General features: G+C 53.1%; 1 protein-coding gene across 1 annotated transcript in view; it reads right to left on the bottom strand.

The window, feature by feature from the left end:
• Nucleotides 1–84: 84 nt before the first annotated feature.
• LOC133359933 (receptor-type tyrosine-protein phosphatase beta-like) overlaps nt 85–18605 on the bottom strand; it is a 107758-nt gene continuing 89237 nt past the window's right edge. Inside the window, exons 17-27 of the mRNA XM_061578495.1 lie at nt 18308–18413; nt 16580–16603; nt 13703–13759; nt 11797–11878; nt 8699–8789; nt 8248–8315; nt 7330–7464; nt 4435–4557; nt 2645–2814; nt 1586–1735; nt 85–100 (exon numbers count right to left, since the gene is read on the bottom strand). Of these exons, the coding sequence (XP_061434479.1) occupies nt 85–100; nt 1586–1735; nt 2645–2814; nt 4435–4557; nt 7330–7464; nt 8248–8315; nt 8699–8789; nt 11797–11878; nt 13703–13759; nt 16580–16603; nt 18308–18413 (1022 nt within the window). The remainder of the gene's footprint in view (nt 101–1585; nt 1736–2644; nt 2815–4434; nt 4558–7329; nt 7465–8247; nt 8316–8698; nt 8790–11796; nt 11879–13702; nt 13760–16579; nt 16604–18307; nt 18414–18605) is intronic.

Here is an 18605-nt window from a genome sequence, read left to right on the forward strand (position 1 = left end):
TATAAATGTCGTAACCCTCCACCACCCGACACGGCCAATCAGTAAAAAAGTGTCACGTTGACAAAAGACAAATAGTTCACTGCTTTAGCCCACAGGTGTGCTGAAGCGTGAAACCACAACATTTACAATTTGAGTACGACGTTTCGCTGGTAATTGCATCCAGCATCATCGGCAATTCGCCTGAATGGTGAGGCTCTGCTGTGTCTCCCGTTCTTATATAGAGCAGCAGCAGCAGGGGACGTCATCATTAACTCATTAACTCATTAATTCGTCAGGTGCAAAGATTTGAGGGGGGGGTTATTGTAATTATATACTAGATTAGTAATCAGGCTATTGTTACGAAAACGTTGTTAAGCCAATAAGATATCAGGGATGTCTCTAGAGCCCGGACATTTTTTTTTAAACGCCATAAAAACCTATTCAAACGCTTCCGCTTACTAAACTTTTTGTTCATTTTTTCGATTTAAAGCATTCGTGACTGCAGGATTCATCTTCTTGGTTCTTTCGGTAAAGTCACGTAGAAGGGAAATAATAAAAGAATAAAAATAAAACATAACGACGCTGTCTTTCCGACAGACCTGTTCTTCACCTGAGGACGGCTGCTTGCGTTGCGTTGTGGCCGAAACGTCGTGAGAATTATTTTATTATGTTTTATTATTTTATTATTTCCCTTCTACACGACTTTACCGAAAGAACCAAGACGTTTTTTGTTCATTTAGTAAATGATTCCTAAAATGTATTCGTAATATAAATTTTTGTTTCACGCGTAGGCTTTGGCGACCAATATCATCCGTAATGCAGGTTTTTGTTGGGGTTAGTTCGTGTAAATATATAAATGTGTCGTTAAACCAGCCACCACCCAACACAGCCAACCAATTAGTAAGGGTTGTCACGTAAACACAGCGTAGCCAATTCGTTACTAGTACAGCACTAGGGTATAGTGTAGTGTATAGTGTAGTGTATAGTGTAGTGTATAGTAGCGTATAGTGTAGTGTATAGGAGTGTAGTGTATAGTGTAGTATAGAGGCCATTACACTAGCACAGCACCCACCGGTGTGTTGGAGAGCCAAGCCACGGACTTCAAAATGTTGTACTCAGATTGAAATGTGACCGGCCTCAAAAAGTGCACCTCGCCTGGCACAAGCGCTGCGGTAATGTCAACGCCACTTCATGGCAAAACAGCGGTTGGTGTCGTCGTCGTTGTCGTCGCGTGCGTTTGGGGCCGTCCATAATGACGTCACGCAATCTTTTTACTGTTTTTGACCCCCCCCCCCTCGTCACGTGGCGTCACAAAAAGTCAGACCCCCTCCCCTCAAATATGACGTCACAAAGCTCTCCCCCCCCCCCAAAAAAAAACATGCTTCAAATCGCTTTAAACTATTGTCATTGTTATTAAAAAGTATATTTAATCAAGTAGAACGTGTTGTCTATATTTAAGTAAAGTTGCGCATTTTTAAGTGACGTCACATTTCTCAAACCCCCCCCTCCTCCTCGTCACGCATCGTCACAAATGTCTGACCCCCCCCCCCCCCCCAGGTGCGTGACGTAATTTATGGACGGCCCCTTTGTGTGCGCGCGCGCGTGCGTGCTGGTTCCCACCTCCGTTTGCACCATCAGCATGCGCTGCTCGCGCATGCGCGCCGTGATGTGGAACACGTCCACCTTGTCCTCCTTCTGCACCTGCTGCAGCGCCACGTCCAGCCCAATCAGCGTCCCCGTGCGACCCACGCCGGCACTGCGCGCGGACACGCGCACACAGACAAAGATTCCCCGTATAGGCTTCGCAGGAATTTCGATTTAAAGCTTTCGTGACTGCAGGGATTCATCTTCTTGGTTCTTTCGGTAAAGTCACGTAGAAGGGAAATAATAAATATGCTAAATTCCTCTTCATATGCAAATTCCTTTGTCAAGGCGCTCTTCCCCCTTCAACCCAGCTTAAATATACGCTGCCAAGCCTGGTGGTGTTCATTCAGACGCTGTCTTTCCGACAGCCCTGTTCTTCACCTGAGGACGGCTGCTTGCGTTGTGGCCGAAACGTCGTGAGAATTATTTTATTATGTGTTATTTGTATTATTTTATTATTTCCCTTCTACGTGACTTTACCGAAAGAACCAAGAAGACTTTGCAGGAATGTTGGGCAAGTGCTGTTGTAATATGGTACCTTTCTTGCCAGTATCAAAATATGAGAGTAGCTCTTACCCTTTCCGGCCATAATAAAACAGGAGTTGTGTTAAGATGTTGAAACAGCAAACAGAAACAATTTGCAAGGAATCATTTATGCATTAACCACATGTATTGTGGTGAACATGCAAAAAAAAACATGGTTCTGTACTCTTTGGTTCTTTCGGTAAAGTCACGTAGGTGAAAAAATATAAAAAATAGAAATAACTAAATTAAATACTGTGGTTGTCCCACCTTCATCAGGTGGGACAACCACAGTAAGAAATAAAATTACTGTAGTGGGCATAGAGAGCTGTTTGTGACAATTAACTGTGCCACTGCCGCCACCGTGTCACCGTGCCAACGCTGCCACCACCGCCACCGTGCCACCGTGCAACCGTGCCACCGCCACTACCCTGCGACCGTGCCACTACCGCCACCGTGCCACCACCGCCACCACAGCCGTGACCGCTCGCGACGTTACCTGCAGTGCACGAGCGTGAGGCTGTTCTGGGGCGACTTGTTGGCGTGCGAGCGCACGACCTCCAGGAACTTGAGCACGGATTGCGGTTCGCGGGGCACGCCGTGGTCGCGCCACGCCGTGAAGTGGAACTGCCGGATGTCGCGCACCTCCTCCATCGTCTCCGCGTCTTTCTGCGCGGCGGGGAAACGGAGCGGGCGCGGTCGCGCGACATGTCACGGCAGAGGTCGCAACCGGGTACCCGATACCCGTACCCTACCCGATACCCGGCTACCCGTACCCAGCCGGGTACGGGTAGCCGTTTGCGACCCTGGTGCGGCCGGGTACGGGTAAGGAATCAAAACCCGTTTGCGACCTCTGGTTGGTGGGTGAGTGAGTGGGTGGGTGAGTGAGTGGGTGAGTGTGTGAGTGGGTGAGTGAGTGAGTGGGTGCGTGGGTGAGTGAGTGAGTTCGTGAGTGGGTGAGTGAGTAGCTGAATTAGTGGGTGGGTGGGTGAGTGAGTGAGTGGGTGCGTGGGTGAGTGAGTGAGTGAGTTCGTGAGTGGGTGAGTGAGTAGCTGAATTAGTGGGTGAGTGCGTGGGTGGGTGAGTGAGTGAGTGGGTGAATGAGTGGGTGAGTGAGTGAGTTCGTGAGTGAGTGAGTAGCTGAATTAGTGGATGGGTGAGTGAGTGAGTGGGAGAGTTTGCGACCCTGGTGCGGCCGGGTACGGGCAGGCCGTGAGTCACTTGGTGAGTAACTGTTTGTCACTCATTTCCCAACGTCTTGTCTCTTCTCACAATTCAAGTTCCTAGAATCAACCCACCCGCGCCTGCAACATGGCTTCATCCCAGAGGTTGCAATCGGGTACCCGATACCCGTACACGACCCGTACCCGGCCGGGTACGGGTAGGGTACGGGTACAGCCGGGTACGGGTACCCGTTTGCGACCCTGGTGCGGCCGGGTACGGGTAAGGAATCAAAACCCGTTTGCGACCTCTGGGTCACGGCCGGGGCGTTAGGTCTCTCGCGCGCGACGCGACTGGGACCACCGCCTTCGATTAGCGTGGGTTGCTACGTGCGATGCAAACGAAGTTCAGAGTGCATACGTATGAATTATGGGTGTGTGTACCCCAGTGCGTGCGTGTGGGGAGCGGTGGTGCAGCAGTGGTGCAGCGGTTAGCGCTATGCTGCGCTCCTAACCTGGCGACCCGGGTTCGATTCCCGCTCACGGCCAACATCAGTGACGATTATCTGAACCGTTCCTGGGGCCTCCCCCCGAGGTCGACTCAGCCTCAAATGAATACCTGGTGCAGTGCGTAAAAAAGTCGCTACTAGGGAGACAAAGGCGGCCGGGCGTGGTGCTGGCAACCCACCCCCTCGTGTGCCATTCTGGCCTCCATAGGTGCTACTCGCTACCAGCACTTACCCCAACAGTCTGTTAAGGCTACATTGGGGATCTTTGTCTTTGTGTACGTGTGTACCCCAATCTTGATTTGAAGCTTTCGTGACTGCAGGAATCCATACTTTTTGGTTCTTTCGGTAAAGTCACGTCGTTTCAATCGCAACGCAAGCAACTGTCATCAGGTGGGACAACCGCAACCGTTTTTCCTTGCAGTTTTTCCTTGCTGTGTTTGTCCCACTAATGACGATTGCTTGTGTTGCGATCGAAACGTCGTAATCTATTATTTTTCTACCTACGTGACTTTATCTGAAAGAACCAAAGAGTATGTGTGTACCCCAGTCGCGTGTGTACCCCGGTGTGTGTGTGTGTGTGTGCGCGTGTCGCTGACTGCGTGCGCGATTGCACCGCGCACCGAGTAGATCTGGAGGTTGCGTATTGTCCAGTCGTCCAGAACGGTCTCGGACACCTTCCGCAGCACCAGGTCACCCTGAAAATGGGGCTCCATGTCGTCCTGCCAGTACTTGGCGCATTTCTCCTGCCGTGTGGAATGTGGGAGTTGGGGGTAGGCGGGGGGGGGGGAGAGATGGGCGGAGCAAAGATAATTTAATGTCACGGTCACAGTTGTATTTGGCGTCAATGGTGACTTTATGAGTTTATGGGTCTCCGCGTGAGGCTGTGGGTCTCCGCGTGAGTCTGTGGGTCTCGTTGTGAGTCTACAGGTCTGTGTGTGAGTCTACGGGTCTCTGTGTGAGTCTAGGGGTCCTTGTGTGAGTCTACGGGTCTCCCTGTGAGTCTACGGGTCTCCGTATGAGTCTATGGATCTACGTGTGAGTCTATAGATCTCCATGTGAGTCTATTGGTCTCCATGTGAGTCTATGGGTCTCCATGTGAGTCACTGGTGACCAGGCTGAGACCCTCAACACACTACGCATGAGAAACCAATTTAATCACCAATCAGTCTATGTAGGTCTATGGGTCTCTCCGTATGTCTATGGGGCCCTATCCAAGTCCGTGGGTCACTACGCATGTCTATGAGTCTCTGTGCAGGTCTGTGAACCTACATCTCTCCGCGCGAGTCACTGGTGACACGTCTGAGACTCTGGCTAACCACACGAGAGAACCCCTTTATTGATCACGAGCTCCCTGAAATCCTGAGATTCTCGGCTGTTGGCGGTCCGTTCGCCTGTGACCTCTGACCCCGCCCAGGCGAGCCTAAACAGGTGCTCGCAAACAGCAGCAGCCGCCCCCCACCCCCCTCCCCCCCTGCGGTATCATCGAGCAGCCTCCTCTCAGCTGCAGGGCGACACCGACGGCTACAATGTTCGGGGGACGCGCTCAAAGCGCGCGGCTCCGATTGCGGGCGACGCGTGGTTCTTTAAACGGTGGCGGTGCGGGGGGGGGGCCCGTCAAGACCTCTACACCCATGCGGACGGCGTTCTGCGTTTCGCGTTCTAACGAGCGTGGCGGCGACGACGCGCCGATTGTGTTTCGCGCGGGTCGTAGTTTTGCGACGTGACGGTGTGGTCGATGTGACTTTGTATCGCAATTGGCTCCGGTGCTTTGGCAATCAAGGTGATTTAGAAAGTCAAAAGGTCTCTCTCGCTCTCTCACACTCTCTATCTTGCTCACTCTCTTGTTCGCTGTCTCTCTTGCTTACTCTCTCACGCACGCTCTCTCTCTCTCTCGCTCTCTCTCACTCTCTCTCGCTCTCTCTCACTCTCTCTCGCTCTCACTCTCTCTCACTCTCTCTCACGCTCTCGTGCTCACTCTCTCGCTCACTCTCTCGGTCACTCTCTCGCTCACTCTCTCGGTCACTCTCTCGCTCACTCTCTCGCTCACTCTCTCTCACTCTCTCTCACTCTCTCTCTCTCTCACTCTCTCTCACGCTCTCGTGCTCACTCTCTCGCTCACTCTCTCGGTCACTCTCTCGCTCACTCTCTCGGTCACTCTCTCGCTCACTCTCTCGCTCACTCTCTCTCACTCTCTCTCACTCTCTCTCTCTCTCACTCTCTCTCACGCTCTCGTGCTCACTCTCTCGCTCACTCTCTCGGTCACTCTCTCGCTCACTCTCTCGGTCACTCTCTCGCTCACTCTCTCGCTCACTCTCTCTCACTCTCTCTCACTCTCTCTCTCTCTCACTCTCTCTCACGCTCTCGTGCTCACTCTCTCGCTCACTCTCTCGGTCACTCTCTCGCTCACTCTCTCGGTCACTCTCTCGCTCACTCTCTCGCTCACTCTCTCTCACTCTCTCTCACTCTCTCTCTCTCTCACTCTCTCTCACGCTCTCGTGCTCACTCTCTCGCTCACTCTCTCGGTCACTCTCTCGCTCACTCTCTCGGTCACTCTCTCGCTCACTCTCTCGCTCACTCTCTCTCACTCTCTCTCACTCTCTCTCTCTCTCACTCTCTCTCACGCTCTCGTGCTCACTCTCTCGCTCACTCTCTCGGTCACTCTCTCGCTCACTCTCTCGGTCACTCTCTCGCTCACTCTCTCGCTCACTCTCTCTCACTCTCTCTCACTCTCTCTCTCTCTCACTCTCTCTCACGCTCTCGTGCTCACTCTCTCGCTCACTCTCTCGGTCACTCTCTCGCTCACTCTCTCGGTCACTCTCTCGCTCACTCTCTCGCTCACTCTCTCTCACTCTCTCTCACTCTCTCTCTCTCTCACTCTCTCTCACGCTCTCGTGCTCACTCTCTCGCTCACTCTCTCGCTCACTCTCTCGCTCACTCTCTCGGTCACTCTCTCGCTCACTCTCTCGCTCACTCTCTCTCACTCTCTCTCACTCTCTCTCTCTCTCACTCTCTCTCACGCTCTCGTGCTCACTCTCTCGCTCACTCTCTCGGTCACTCTCTCGCTCACTCTCTCGGTCACTCTCTCGCTCACTCTCTCGCTCACTCTCTCTCACTCTCTCTCACTCTCTCTCTCTCTCACTCTCTCTCACGCTCTCGTGCTCACTCTCTCGCTCACTCTCTCGCTCACTCTCTCGCTCACTCTCTCGGTCACTCTCTCGCTCACTCTCTCGCTCACTCTCTCTCACTCTCTCTCACTCTCTCTCTCTCTCACTCTCTCTCACGCTCTCGTGCTCACTCTCTCGCTCACTCTCTCGCTCACTCTCTCTCACTCTCTCTCACTCTCTCTCTCTCTCACTCTCTCTCACGCTCTCGTGCTCACTCTCTCTATCGTGCTCTCTTGCTCACTTGCTCACTCTCTCTCTCTTGCTTACTCTCTCTCTCACTCTCTCACTCTCTCTTGATCTCTCTCGCACTCTCTCTCTCTCTTGCACGCTCTCTCTCGCTCGCTCTCTCACCCGTCCTCCTTCCATGACGCCGGTGAGCATGACGATGGTGTACACGTTCTGCTCCCACACCATTTGCCAGAGGTCAGCCACCGTGTCCTCCTTGGGGCCCTGCGTGGCGATGTACTCGCGCGTGCGGCTGTAGCCCTGAGCAGAGGATGATCATCGTCATCATGGTCATCGTCATCATGAGTGCTGTCATCATCATTGTCATCATGGTCATGGTCATAGTCATCATGATCATCATTATCATGGTCATCGTCATCATCATAGTCATCATCATCATCATGGTCATCATCATCATGGTCATCGTCATCATCATAGTCATCATCAGTACTGTCATCATCATTGTCATCATCATGATCATCATCATGGTCATAGTCATCATGGTTATGGTCATCGTCATGGTTATAGTCATCATGGTCATCATCATCATGGTCATCGTCATCATCATAGTCATCATCAGTACTGTCATTGTCATCGTCATCATGGCCATCGTCGTCATCATTGTCACGAGTATTGTTGCCATCACTATTGTTATTGTCATCACTATTGTGATTGACCATAATCATCAATAACAAATGTCTTTAAGAGGCAGAAAAATAACATGATAAATATCCTATCATCCTCATCACCATCGACGTTATCATCATCGTCACCACCATCATCATCAAACCATCAGTGTCACTTCAGGAAGAACTGCAGCAGCATCATTAAAGCGCCATAACCTCATAACCACCAATACCAGCCTGTAGGTCTCCGTGTAGGTCTGTTGGGTCTTTGTATGAGTCTATGGCGCCCTACACTAATAATAGAGCACTGCCACTGATGATGATGATGATGAATCCATTTCCATCGCATTCCAGTGAAGTTTGTAGCCTCCTCAACCCGGTAGGGGTTGAGTGGACACCGGTCGGACTGCTGACTCACGGAGATGAAGCTTGCGTTGATGTAGTTGGACCCCCCACTCTTGTTGAGTGGAACGAGGTTGTGATCGTCTGGGGGAGGGAGGGGAGGGAGGGAGGTTTAACATACATAGATACAAATGACTAAGGTGTCTCTATTAGTCTCCGTGGGGTTCCGTGGGTCTCTATGGTTCTATATGAGCCTCTGGAACTCTGTGGGCCTCGTCCTTTCGATATTAAGAAGCCGCTGGGAGCTATGCACCTTTAAATCATCTCCATTTAAAACTGTAGCCAACCAAACTAACACGCACAAGAAGCAGTCGCAACGAGAATGAGCTTGTCAACCCTAGACGATGATTCCAAAGTGCGCCGTAAATAGCTCACCAGTGGCTTCCCATCATCGGACGCGAGGAGCGTTCGAGAGCCACGCGATGGCGACGCGGTGAGCGGACGTGGAGTGCGCAAGGAAGACTCACACGGCAAGATGTTGGCGTAGCGGTTCTTGGGAGCGTTCTGCGGCAATCGGGCCATGTCCTTCGACTGATTTTTTCCCTTCTCCTTCAGGTGCTGTGGGAGACGTGCATTGTGCATTTGTTATCGTTCATTCGTTCATTCATTTCTCAGTCCGCTTGTCCCTCTGAGGGTCACGGCGGCAGCGTGTTGAGTAGTGGTGCTCCACACCTTCCTGTACCCGGCGACAGACTATAACAGCAGCAGGCGTCAGGGTCGGGATCGAACCCCCAACCTCCCGCATACCAGGTGAGGTAGTTAACATCTCCTAGCCACCATGATGATGATGAGAGACGCAAACTCCAAATATACAGCAGCAGGCGTCAGGGTCGGGATCGAACCCCCAACCTCCCGCATACCAGGCGAGGTAGTTAACATCTCCGAGCCACCGTGATGATGATGATGATGAGAGAGAAGCAAACTCCAAATGTACAGCAGCAGGCGTTAGGGTCGGGATCGAACCCCCAACTACCGCATACCAGGCGAGGTATTTAACATATCCGAGCCACAGTGATGATGATGATGATGAGAGAGACGCAAACTCCAAATGTATAGCAGCAGGCGTCAAGATCAAACCCACGACCTCCTGCATACCAGGCGAGGTATTTAACATCTCCGAGCCACAGTGATGATGATGATGATGATGAGAGACGCAAATTCCAAATATACAGCAGCAGGCGTCAGGGGTCGGGATCGAACCCCCAACCTCCCGCATACCAGGCGAGGGAGTTAACATCTCCTAGCCACCGCGGCGCCCCTTATTCTGCTCTTTCATGAAGCCAGGAGAACCTCGTCGGAGTCTCGAGACTCTTTTTTAGGAGGACCCTGCCAAGCGTTTGCAGTCGCAGGGGGCGATGCCGCCGCTGCTGCGTGCGCTCCACCGATGCGCCAAGTCGTGATCGATGAATAACTTTAAATGCGTTTCATCATTTGGGCGAGGGTGAGCAAAAGGATTTGGGAAGAGCGGCGACAATGGGAGGGGATTCCAAGGTGGAGCGGCGGGAGCTAAGAAGCAGAGAGACGCAAATGTCGTGGCCTGCGGTGTGTTGAGAGTGGCTGGGTTAGTGAGTGTGTAGCTGAGTGTGTTGTTGTGACCTGCGGTGTGGTGGGTGGCTGAGCGGGTGAGTAAGTGGCTGAGCGGGTGAGTGTGTATGTTGTTGTGACCTGCAGTGTGGTGAGTGGCTGAGCGGGTGAGTTGTTGTGACCTGCAGTGTGGTGAGTGGCTGAGCGGGTGAGTGTGTGTGTTGTGACCTGCAGTGTGGTGAGTGGCTGAGTGGGTGAGTGTGTGTGTTGTTGTGACCTGCAGTATGGTGAGTGACTGAGCGGGTGAGTGTGTATGTTGTTGTGACCTGCAGTGTGGCGAGTGGCTGAGCGGGTGAGTTGTTGTGACCTGCAGTGTGGTGAGTGGCTGAGCGGGTGAGTGTGTGTGTTGTTGTGACCTCCAGTATGGTGAGTGGCTGAGCGGGTGAGTGTGTGTGTTGTTGTGACCTGCAGTGTGGTTAGTGGCTGAGCGGGTGAGTGTGTGTGTTGCTGTGACCTGCAGTGTGGTGAGTGGCTGAGCGGGCGAGTGTGTGTGTTGCTGTGACCTGCAGTGTGGTGAGTGGCTGAGCGGGTGAGTTGTTGTGACCTGCAGTGTGGTGAGTGGCTGAGTAGGTGAGTGTGTGTGTTGCTGTGTCCTGCAGTGTGGTGAGTGGCTGAGCGGGTGAGTGTGTGGGTTGCTGTGACCTGCAGTGTGGTGAGTGGCTGAGCGGGTGAGTTGTTGTGACCTGCAGTGTGGTGAGTGGCTGAGCGGGTGAGTGTGTGTGTTGTTGTGACCTGCAGTGTGGTGAGTGGCTGAGCGGGTGAGTTGTTGTGACCTGCAGTGTGGTGAGTGGCTGAGCGGGTGAGTGTGTGTGTTGTTGTGACCTGCAGTATGGTGAGTGGCTGAGCGGGTGAGTTGTTGTGACCTGCAGTGTGGTGAGTGGCTGAGCGGGTGAGTGTGTGTGTTGTTGTGACCTGCAGTGTGGTGAGTGGCTGAGCGGGTGAGTTGTTGTGACCTGCAGTGTGGTGAGCGGCTGAGCGGGTGAGTGTGTGTGTTGTTGTGACTTGCAGTGTGGTGAGTGGCTGAGCGGGTGAGTTGTTGTGACCTGCAGTGTGGTGAGCGGCTGAGCGGGTGAGTGTGTGTGTTGTTGTGACCTGCAGTGTGGTGAGTGGCTGAGCGGGTGAGTGTGTGTCTTGTTGTGACCTGCAGTGTGGTGAGTGGCTGAGCGGGTGAGTGTGTGTGTTGCTGTGACCTGCAGTGTGGTGAGTGGCTGAGCGGGCGAGTGTGTGTGTTGCTGTGACCTGCAGTGTGGTGAGTGGCTGAGCGGGTGAGTGTGTGTCTTGTTGTGACCTGCAGTGTGGTGAGTGGCTGAGCGGGTGAGTGTGTGTGTTGCTGTGACCTGCAGTGTGGTGAGTGGCTGAGCGGGTGAGTGTGTGTGTTGCTGTGACCTGCAGTGTGGTGAGTGGCTGAGCGGGTGAGTGTGTGTCTTGTTGTGACCTGCAGTGTGGTGAGTGGCTGAGCGGGTGAGTGTGTGTTGTTGTGACCTGCAGTGTGGTGAGTGGCTGAGCGGGTGAGTGTGTGTGTTGCTGTGTCCTGCAGTGTGGTGAGTGGCTGAGCGGGTGAGTGTGTGGGTTGCTGTGACCTGCAGTGTGGTGAGTGGCTGAGCGGGTGAGTGTGTGTGTTGTTGTGACCTGCAGTGTGGTGAGTGGCTGAGCGGGTGAGTGTATGTGTTGTTGTGACCTGCAGTGTGGTGAGTGGCTGAGCGGGTGAGTTGTTGTGACCTGCAGTGTGGTGAGTGGCTGAGCGGGTGAGTGTGTGTGTTGTTGTGACCTGCAGTGTGGTGAGTGGCTGAGCGGGTGAGTTGTTGTGACCTGCAGTGTGGTGAGTGGCTGAGCGGGTGAGTGTGTGTGTTGTTGTGACCTGCAGTGTGGTGAGTGGCTGAGCGGGTGAGTGTGTGTGTTGTTGTGACCTGCAGTGTGGCGGCTGAACACAATGTGTACGGCCGTATCTGTGGTTCTTCCGCTCGCGTAACGACCTACCCACCTCGAATTCCAAGGAGTATAAGTAGTTGGAATCTTGGCTCAGCTCCTTCACGTGAGTCTCGAACTGAGTGGCGAACACAGGGCTGTGACAAAAAACAAAGATCACTACTCCACACTCTCTTGTGGAGCCCTTAATACACCATCGGAGGAGCAAGTGCCGTTCGTGAGCACCTCACCTCTGAACTACTTGGGACTCAGCGTAAGGAAAATCACGGCCAACACTCACTCACTCTCACTCTGTCATCCACTCACCCATTCTCTCAACCGCACACCCATCAACTCACTCACTCACCCAATCACCCAACCATTCATGCACTCTCACCCACTCACTCGCACACTCTCTTATTCACCCATCAACTGACACATTCTTTCACTAACTCACTCACCCATGCACTCACTCATCCAATCACCCATCCATTCACTCTCCCACTCACTCACACACCCACTCACTCGCACTCACCCACTCTCTCACTAACCCATCAACTAACTCCCTGACACATCCTCTAACTCACCCTTCCACTCACTCACCCAATCGCCCATCCACTCACTCACCCACTCACTCACAACACCCAATCACTCACTCACCTCTAACTCACCCTTCCACTCACTCACCCAATCACCCATCCACTCACTCACTCACTCAGACAGTCTCTCACCCACCCACCCAGACTAATAAACTCTATTTGTTTTTACCAGGTAAGACCCACTGAGCTACATAGCTCTTTTTCAGAAGCGACCGGGCCACACGTCATGACAGCTTTAACAAAATGGCCGATATCATCATCACCATCGTCACGTGGACATTTGCAGCAGCAGCAGCCAAATGCTCTGATACACGCAGAGACGTCGATTCTGAACGTGGAGGGGAAAAACCGGAGGAGGACCCGGAGACGAAATCCGCGCTCCGCGTAGAACCGGGGGAGGGCTCGCACATTGGCGACGTCTGAGCTTGTTGCGTTCATTATTTTAATTCTTGGACCGCAATCGAGCGTCGCAATGCCAAAAAGTTTGAAGGCAGAATCCGTCGGGCAAAACAGATGCAGCCTTTGCCGATCGCTGCGTCTCCACGCTGCCAGCGCGGTCGCAGCCAGAGGTCGCAACCGGGTACCCGACACCCGTACCCTACCCGATACCCGGCTACCCGTACCCGACCGGGTACGGGTACGGGTAGCCGTTTGCGACCCTGGTGCGGCCGGGTACGGGTAGGCCGTGAGTCACTGGTGAGTAGCCGTTTGTCACTCATTTCGGGTAGGGTACGGGTAGGGAACGGCTACCCATACCCGGCCGGGTACGGGTACCCATTTGCGAGCCTGATGCGGCCGGGTACAGGGTACGGGTAAGGAATCAAAACCCGTTTGCGACCTCTGGTCGCAGCCAATCTCTGCCCCGTACAGCAGCCACCGCTCTTGCAGCGGATTGTGCGGCGCGCTCGAGAATTGACGTCTTTTTTTCCCCCTTCCTTTCGCCTTTCATTCATTTTGCTTGCTTACATTCGTGCACCGTGTGTTGTGTGTGCGTGCGCGTGCGTTTGGCAGGCTGCATCGCGTTTAGCGCTGCGCTACGACCCCGGCGACCCGAGCTCGATGCCCGCTCGAGGCCAACACCGGCGACAATCATCGGAACCGGTCCTGGGCCTCCCCTCTAGGTCGACTCAGCCTCAAGTCAGTACCCAGTGTGATGTGTAGTAAATATCGCAGCTGGCAGAGACAAAGAAGGCCGGGCGGGCGCGTTGCCAGCCACCCACCAACCCCATCGCGTGCCAGAGCGCCGGCCTTCGTAGGTGCTGGCACTCACGACGAACAGCGCTTGCCTCAACGGTCCCGTTAAGGCTACTCCGGGGGGAAGGGGGGGTATTCTTTGTCTTTGTGCCTTGTTTGTGCCTTGTGGCAAGGCTGTGGAGGTCTCACCTGGGTTTATAGGGTGCCGGTTGGAGTCTGCTGGCCCGCAATGACGATATTCCATTCCTGCGACGATACAAGTCAGAGGGGGAAGCGGAGGGGGAGGCAGCGAAGGCAGTGGCGGTGGTGGCGGCGTTACACTCGGGTAGAAGGAAATTCGGTGGTAGCCGCGGCAAACGCACGGGGGGGGTAGGTGGGGTAGGCTTTTAGACAAGCACAAGTGAAACAAAGAGGCTACGTTCTGCAAGCGTGCGCGCGCGACAAAATTCAATGCAATGGTTGGGAACGGGTGGTGGGGTGGGCACAGCTGCAAAGCGCATTTGGAATCTATCAATATATGTACGTGCATAAGTGAAAGAGAGCGGTCCCCCAGTTAACGGTGGCATCGCAATATATCCGTCTAAACCCATACGGTCTTACCCCGTATTCTTGTACGAGGGAAATTGAGTTTTCAGGTCCATACGGAATTTTAGCCGTTTCAATAAAGGCAAAATAATTTGTGTCTACTTGTTTCTGTTTCTCCCTTGTAATGATGGGACTTTGTAGGATGAACGTTGAGATTTCTAAGGGTTGACCAATAATTGTTATAATGTGGAACACTCGCCGTTGTTATAACACGGAATACCCAACGTTGTTATAATGCGGAATGATTCACCATCATTACAACGCGAAACGCTTCATCGTTGTTACAATGCGGAATGCTTCACCATCATTACAACGCGGAACGCTTCACCATTGTTACAACGTGGAATGCTTCACCATTGTTACAACGTGGAATGCTTCACCATTGTTACAATGCGGAACGCTTCACCATTGTTACAACGCGGAATGCTTCACCATTGTTACAACGTGGAATGCTTCACCATTGTTACAACGTGGAATGCTTCACCATTGTTACAACGTGGAATGCTTCACCATTGTTACAACGCGGAATGCTTCACCATTGTTACAACGCGGAACGCTTCACCATTGTTACAACGCGGAATGCTTCACCATTGTTACAACTTGGAATGCTTCACCATTGTTACAACACGGAACGCTTCACCATTGTTACAATGTGGAACGCTTCACCATTGTTACAACGTGGAACGCTTCACCATTGTTACAACGTGGAATGCTTCACCATTGTTACAACGCGGAACGCTTCACCATTGTTACAACGTGGAACGCTTCAACATTGTTACAACGTGGAATGCTTCACCATTGTTACAACGCAGAACGCTTCACCATTGTTAGAACGCAGAATGCTTCACCATTGTTACAATGCGGAACGCTTCACCATTGTTACAACGCGGAACACTTCACCATTGTTACAACGTGGAACGCTTCACCATTGTTACAACGTGGAACGCTTCACCATTGTTACAACGCGGAACGCTTCACTATTGTTACAACGCGGAACGCTTCACCATTGTTACAACGTGGTATGCTTCACCGTTGTTACAACATAGAACGCTTCACTATTGTTACAACGTGGAACGCTTCACCATTGTTACAACGCGGAACGCTTCACCATTGTTACAACGCGGAACGCTTCACCATTGTTACAACGCGGAACGCTTCACAATTGTTACAACGCGGAACGCTTCACCATTGTTACAACGTAGAACGCTTCACCATTGTTACAACGCAAAACACTTCACCATTGTTACAACATGGAACGCTTCACCATTGTTACAACGCGGAACGCTTCACCATTGTTCCAACGTGGAACGCTTCACCATTGTTACAACGTGGAACGCTTCACCATTGTTACAACGCGGAACACTTCACCATTGTTACAACATGGAACGCTTCACCATTGTTACAACGCGGAACGCTTCACCATTGTTACAACGTGAAATGCTTCACCATTGTTACAACGCAGAACGCTTCACCATTGTTACAACGAGGAACGCTTCACCATTGTACAACGTGGAACGCTTGACCATTGTTACCACGCGGAATGCTTCACCATTGTTACAACGCGGAATGCTTCACCATTGTTACAACGTGGAACGCTTCACCATTGTACAACGTGGAACGCTTGACCATTGTTACAACGCGGAACGCTTCACCATTGTTACAACGCGGAATGCTTCACCATTGTTACAACGCGGAACGCTTGACCATTGTTACAACGCGGAACGCTTGACCATTGTTACAACGCGGAACGCTTCACCATTGTTACAACGCGGAACGCTTCACCATTGTTACAACATGGAACGCTTGACCATTGTTACAATGCAGAACGCTTCACTGTTGTTACAACACGGAACGCTTCACCATTGTTACAACGCGGAACGCTTCACCATTGTTACAACGCGGAACGCTTCACTGTTGTTACAATGCAGAACGCTTCACTGTTGTTACAATGCGGAACGCTTCACCATTGTTACAACGTGGAACGCTTCACCATTGTTACAATGCGGAACGCTTCACCATTGTTACAACATGGAACGCTTCACCATTGTTACAATGCGGAACGCTTCACCATTGTTACAACGTGGAACGCTTCACCATTGTTACAACGTGGAATGCTTCACCGTCATTACGATGCGGAACGCTCACTGAAATTTCCTAATGGATTTGCGCCGTGATTCGAAAGATATACAAAGATCAGAAAAATTAAAAAATACGTTAAATTATTTTTTTTAAAGAATACAAATTAAAAAAGCGTAATGATGAATCTAGACTCGAGGAATCCGATGAGCTGTAAAGCTCTTTTTTCCCACAGACGCCCAGTAGAGGGGCACAAAGGGTCACAATGTGACAACAACAAACAATATGGGTACCCGTTTGCGACCCTGGTGCAGCTGGGTACGGGTATGGGTAAGGAATCAAAACCCGTTTGCGACCTCTGTGTTGCAGTGGCAGGCAGGAGGTGGGGGCGGGGACACCATTTACCTGTTTGACTTTGATCCCTTCTGCCTGTGAAGAGAGAGAGACGAAGACCCCGCGCCAACATTAGCGTCTCCTTAATAACCGACGATGGAAGCGCAGCGACTTGGCACAGTCGCGGGCGGGGGTGAGGGGTGGGGCACAGGTGGTGGTGCGTCTGCCAGCCATCTCGGTCAGTCAACCCATGGCACGTGCTGTGTCTGTCCCGTGACCTTCTGCACCCAGCCTGACACAGCAGTCGACCCATGGCACCTGCTGTGTCTGTCCCGTGACCTCCTGCACCCAGCCTGGCACAGCAGTCAACCCATGGCACCTGCTGTGTCTGTCCCGTGACCTCCTGCACCCAGCCTGGCACAGCAGCCAACCCATGGCACCTGCTGTGTCTGTCCCGTGACCTCCTGCACCTAGCCTGACACAGCAGTCAACCCATGGCACCTGCTGGGTCTGTCCCGTGACCTCCTGCACCTAGCCTGACACAGCAGTCAACCCATGGCACCTGCTGTGTCTGTCCCGTGACCTCCTGCACCTAGCCTGACACAGCAGTAAACCCATGGCGCCTGGGTAGGTCCCGTGACCTCCTGCACCTAGCCTGGCACAGCAGTCAACCCATGGCACCTGCTGGGTCTGTCCCGTGAACTCCTGCACCCAGCCTGGCACAGCAGTCAGCTCATAATACCTGACCTCCTCCTGCCAACGGCGAGCCTTTCACATGTCACGTGGCACAAGCGCTGCGGTGATGTTACCGCCACTTACGTTGTTGTTGTTGTGCGTGTATGTCTGTGCATGTAAGTGTAAAATGTGTGTTTATGTCTTTGTGTGCATTCCCTGATCATGTATCGGTTAGCGCACTGCGCTGTGTATCAGTCGACCAGAGTTTGAATCCCACTCACGGCCAACGCGGCCGCCGATTACCTGAACCGGTCCTGGGCCTCCCCTAGGCCGACTCAGCCTCAAATGAGAACCCAGTGCAGTGTGTAGTGAACATCGCCACCGGGGAGACAAAGGCGACCGGGGACGTCGTGCTGGCCACCCACTCGCCTCGTGCGTCTTTGCCAGCCTTCTTGGGTGCCGCTGCAACTCACTACCACGAACGGCACTTGCCCCCGCAGCCCGCTAAGGCCACAGGGGAGAGATCCTTGTCTTTGTGTGTGCGTGTGTGTGTGCATGTGTGTTGCTGGGTCATGTAGCCCGCATGCCCAGCCACCGAATGCCTAAACAGGTTTTGTTCGGTCGGATCGAGGGGACTAAACGGGCGCAGCACGGGCTGGAGAAGAGATGGAGTGATGTGGTACAGGAGGACGTGGAGCTGAGTGGTCTTGCCGATGACTGGTACCAGCGGTGTCAAGATTGGCCTCAGTGGAGGCTCGTGAAGGGCGCTACGGGGCAGTTGGAGGCAGTGGCCCTCCAACAACAACAGAGGGCGGAGGAGTGACTCTCACAACAATGAGCGGAGCGCCGGGTGACTAAAGCACAGCAAGTTGGCACAGTAGGGGGCACAGGTGGTGCATCTGCCAGTCATCTCAGTCAGTCGACCCGTGGCACCTGGGTCTGCCCCGTGACCTGCCAGCTGGCGTTCGACACTTCGCGTGGCCTCAAGGTGCACATGGCCTGGCACAAGCGTCGTGGTGACATCACCACCACCTAGTGGCGAATGGCGGTTCTTGTTGTTATTGTGTGTCTTTGTGTGTGCGTGTGTATGTGCGTTGCGTTCTCCCCCCAACCACCCACACGTACAGCTGGTTCCGCTTCTTGTAGAGGAAGAAGCCCCCAGCGGCTAACGCCACTCCGCCCAGCAACCCTCCAATCACTCCGCCTGCCACCGCGCCGCTGTCTGTGGGGCCTATGGGAGTGGGGGGCAGTGGGGGGGGGGGGGGCACAGAAGGGATCGCCCAGTGTGGGAGGACAACAGCTGAGTGATAGCGTTCTTCCACTCTCTCTTGCAGAGGTCCGCGGTTCGAGCCCCGCGGCTGCCCTGGTTAATACCACGCGTGTCATGATCTTCGTCATCGTCATCATAGTCACCCACGCAGCA

Source organism: Lethenteron reissneri, chromosome 66 (genome assembly GCF_015708825.2).
Source record: "Lethenteron reissneri isolate LAM-NWPU_2019-01 chromosome 66, ASM1570882v1, whole genome shotgun sequence".
NCBI lineage: Eukaryota > Metazoa > Chordata > Hyperoartia > Petromyzontiformes > Petromyzontidae > Lethenteron > Lethenteron reissneri.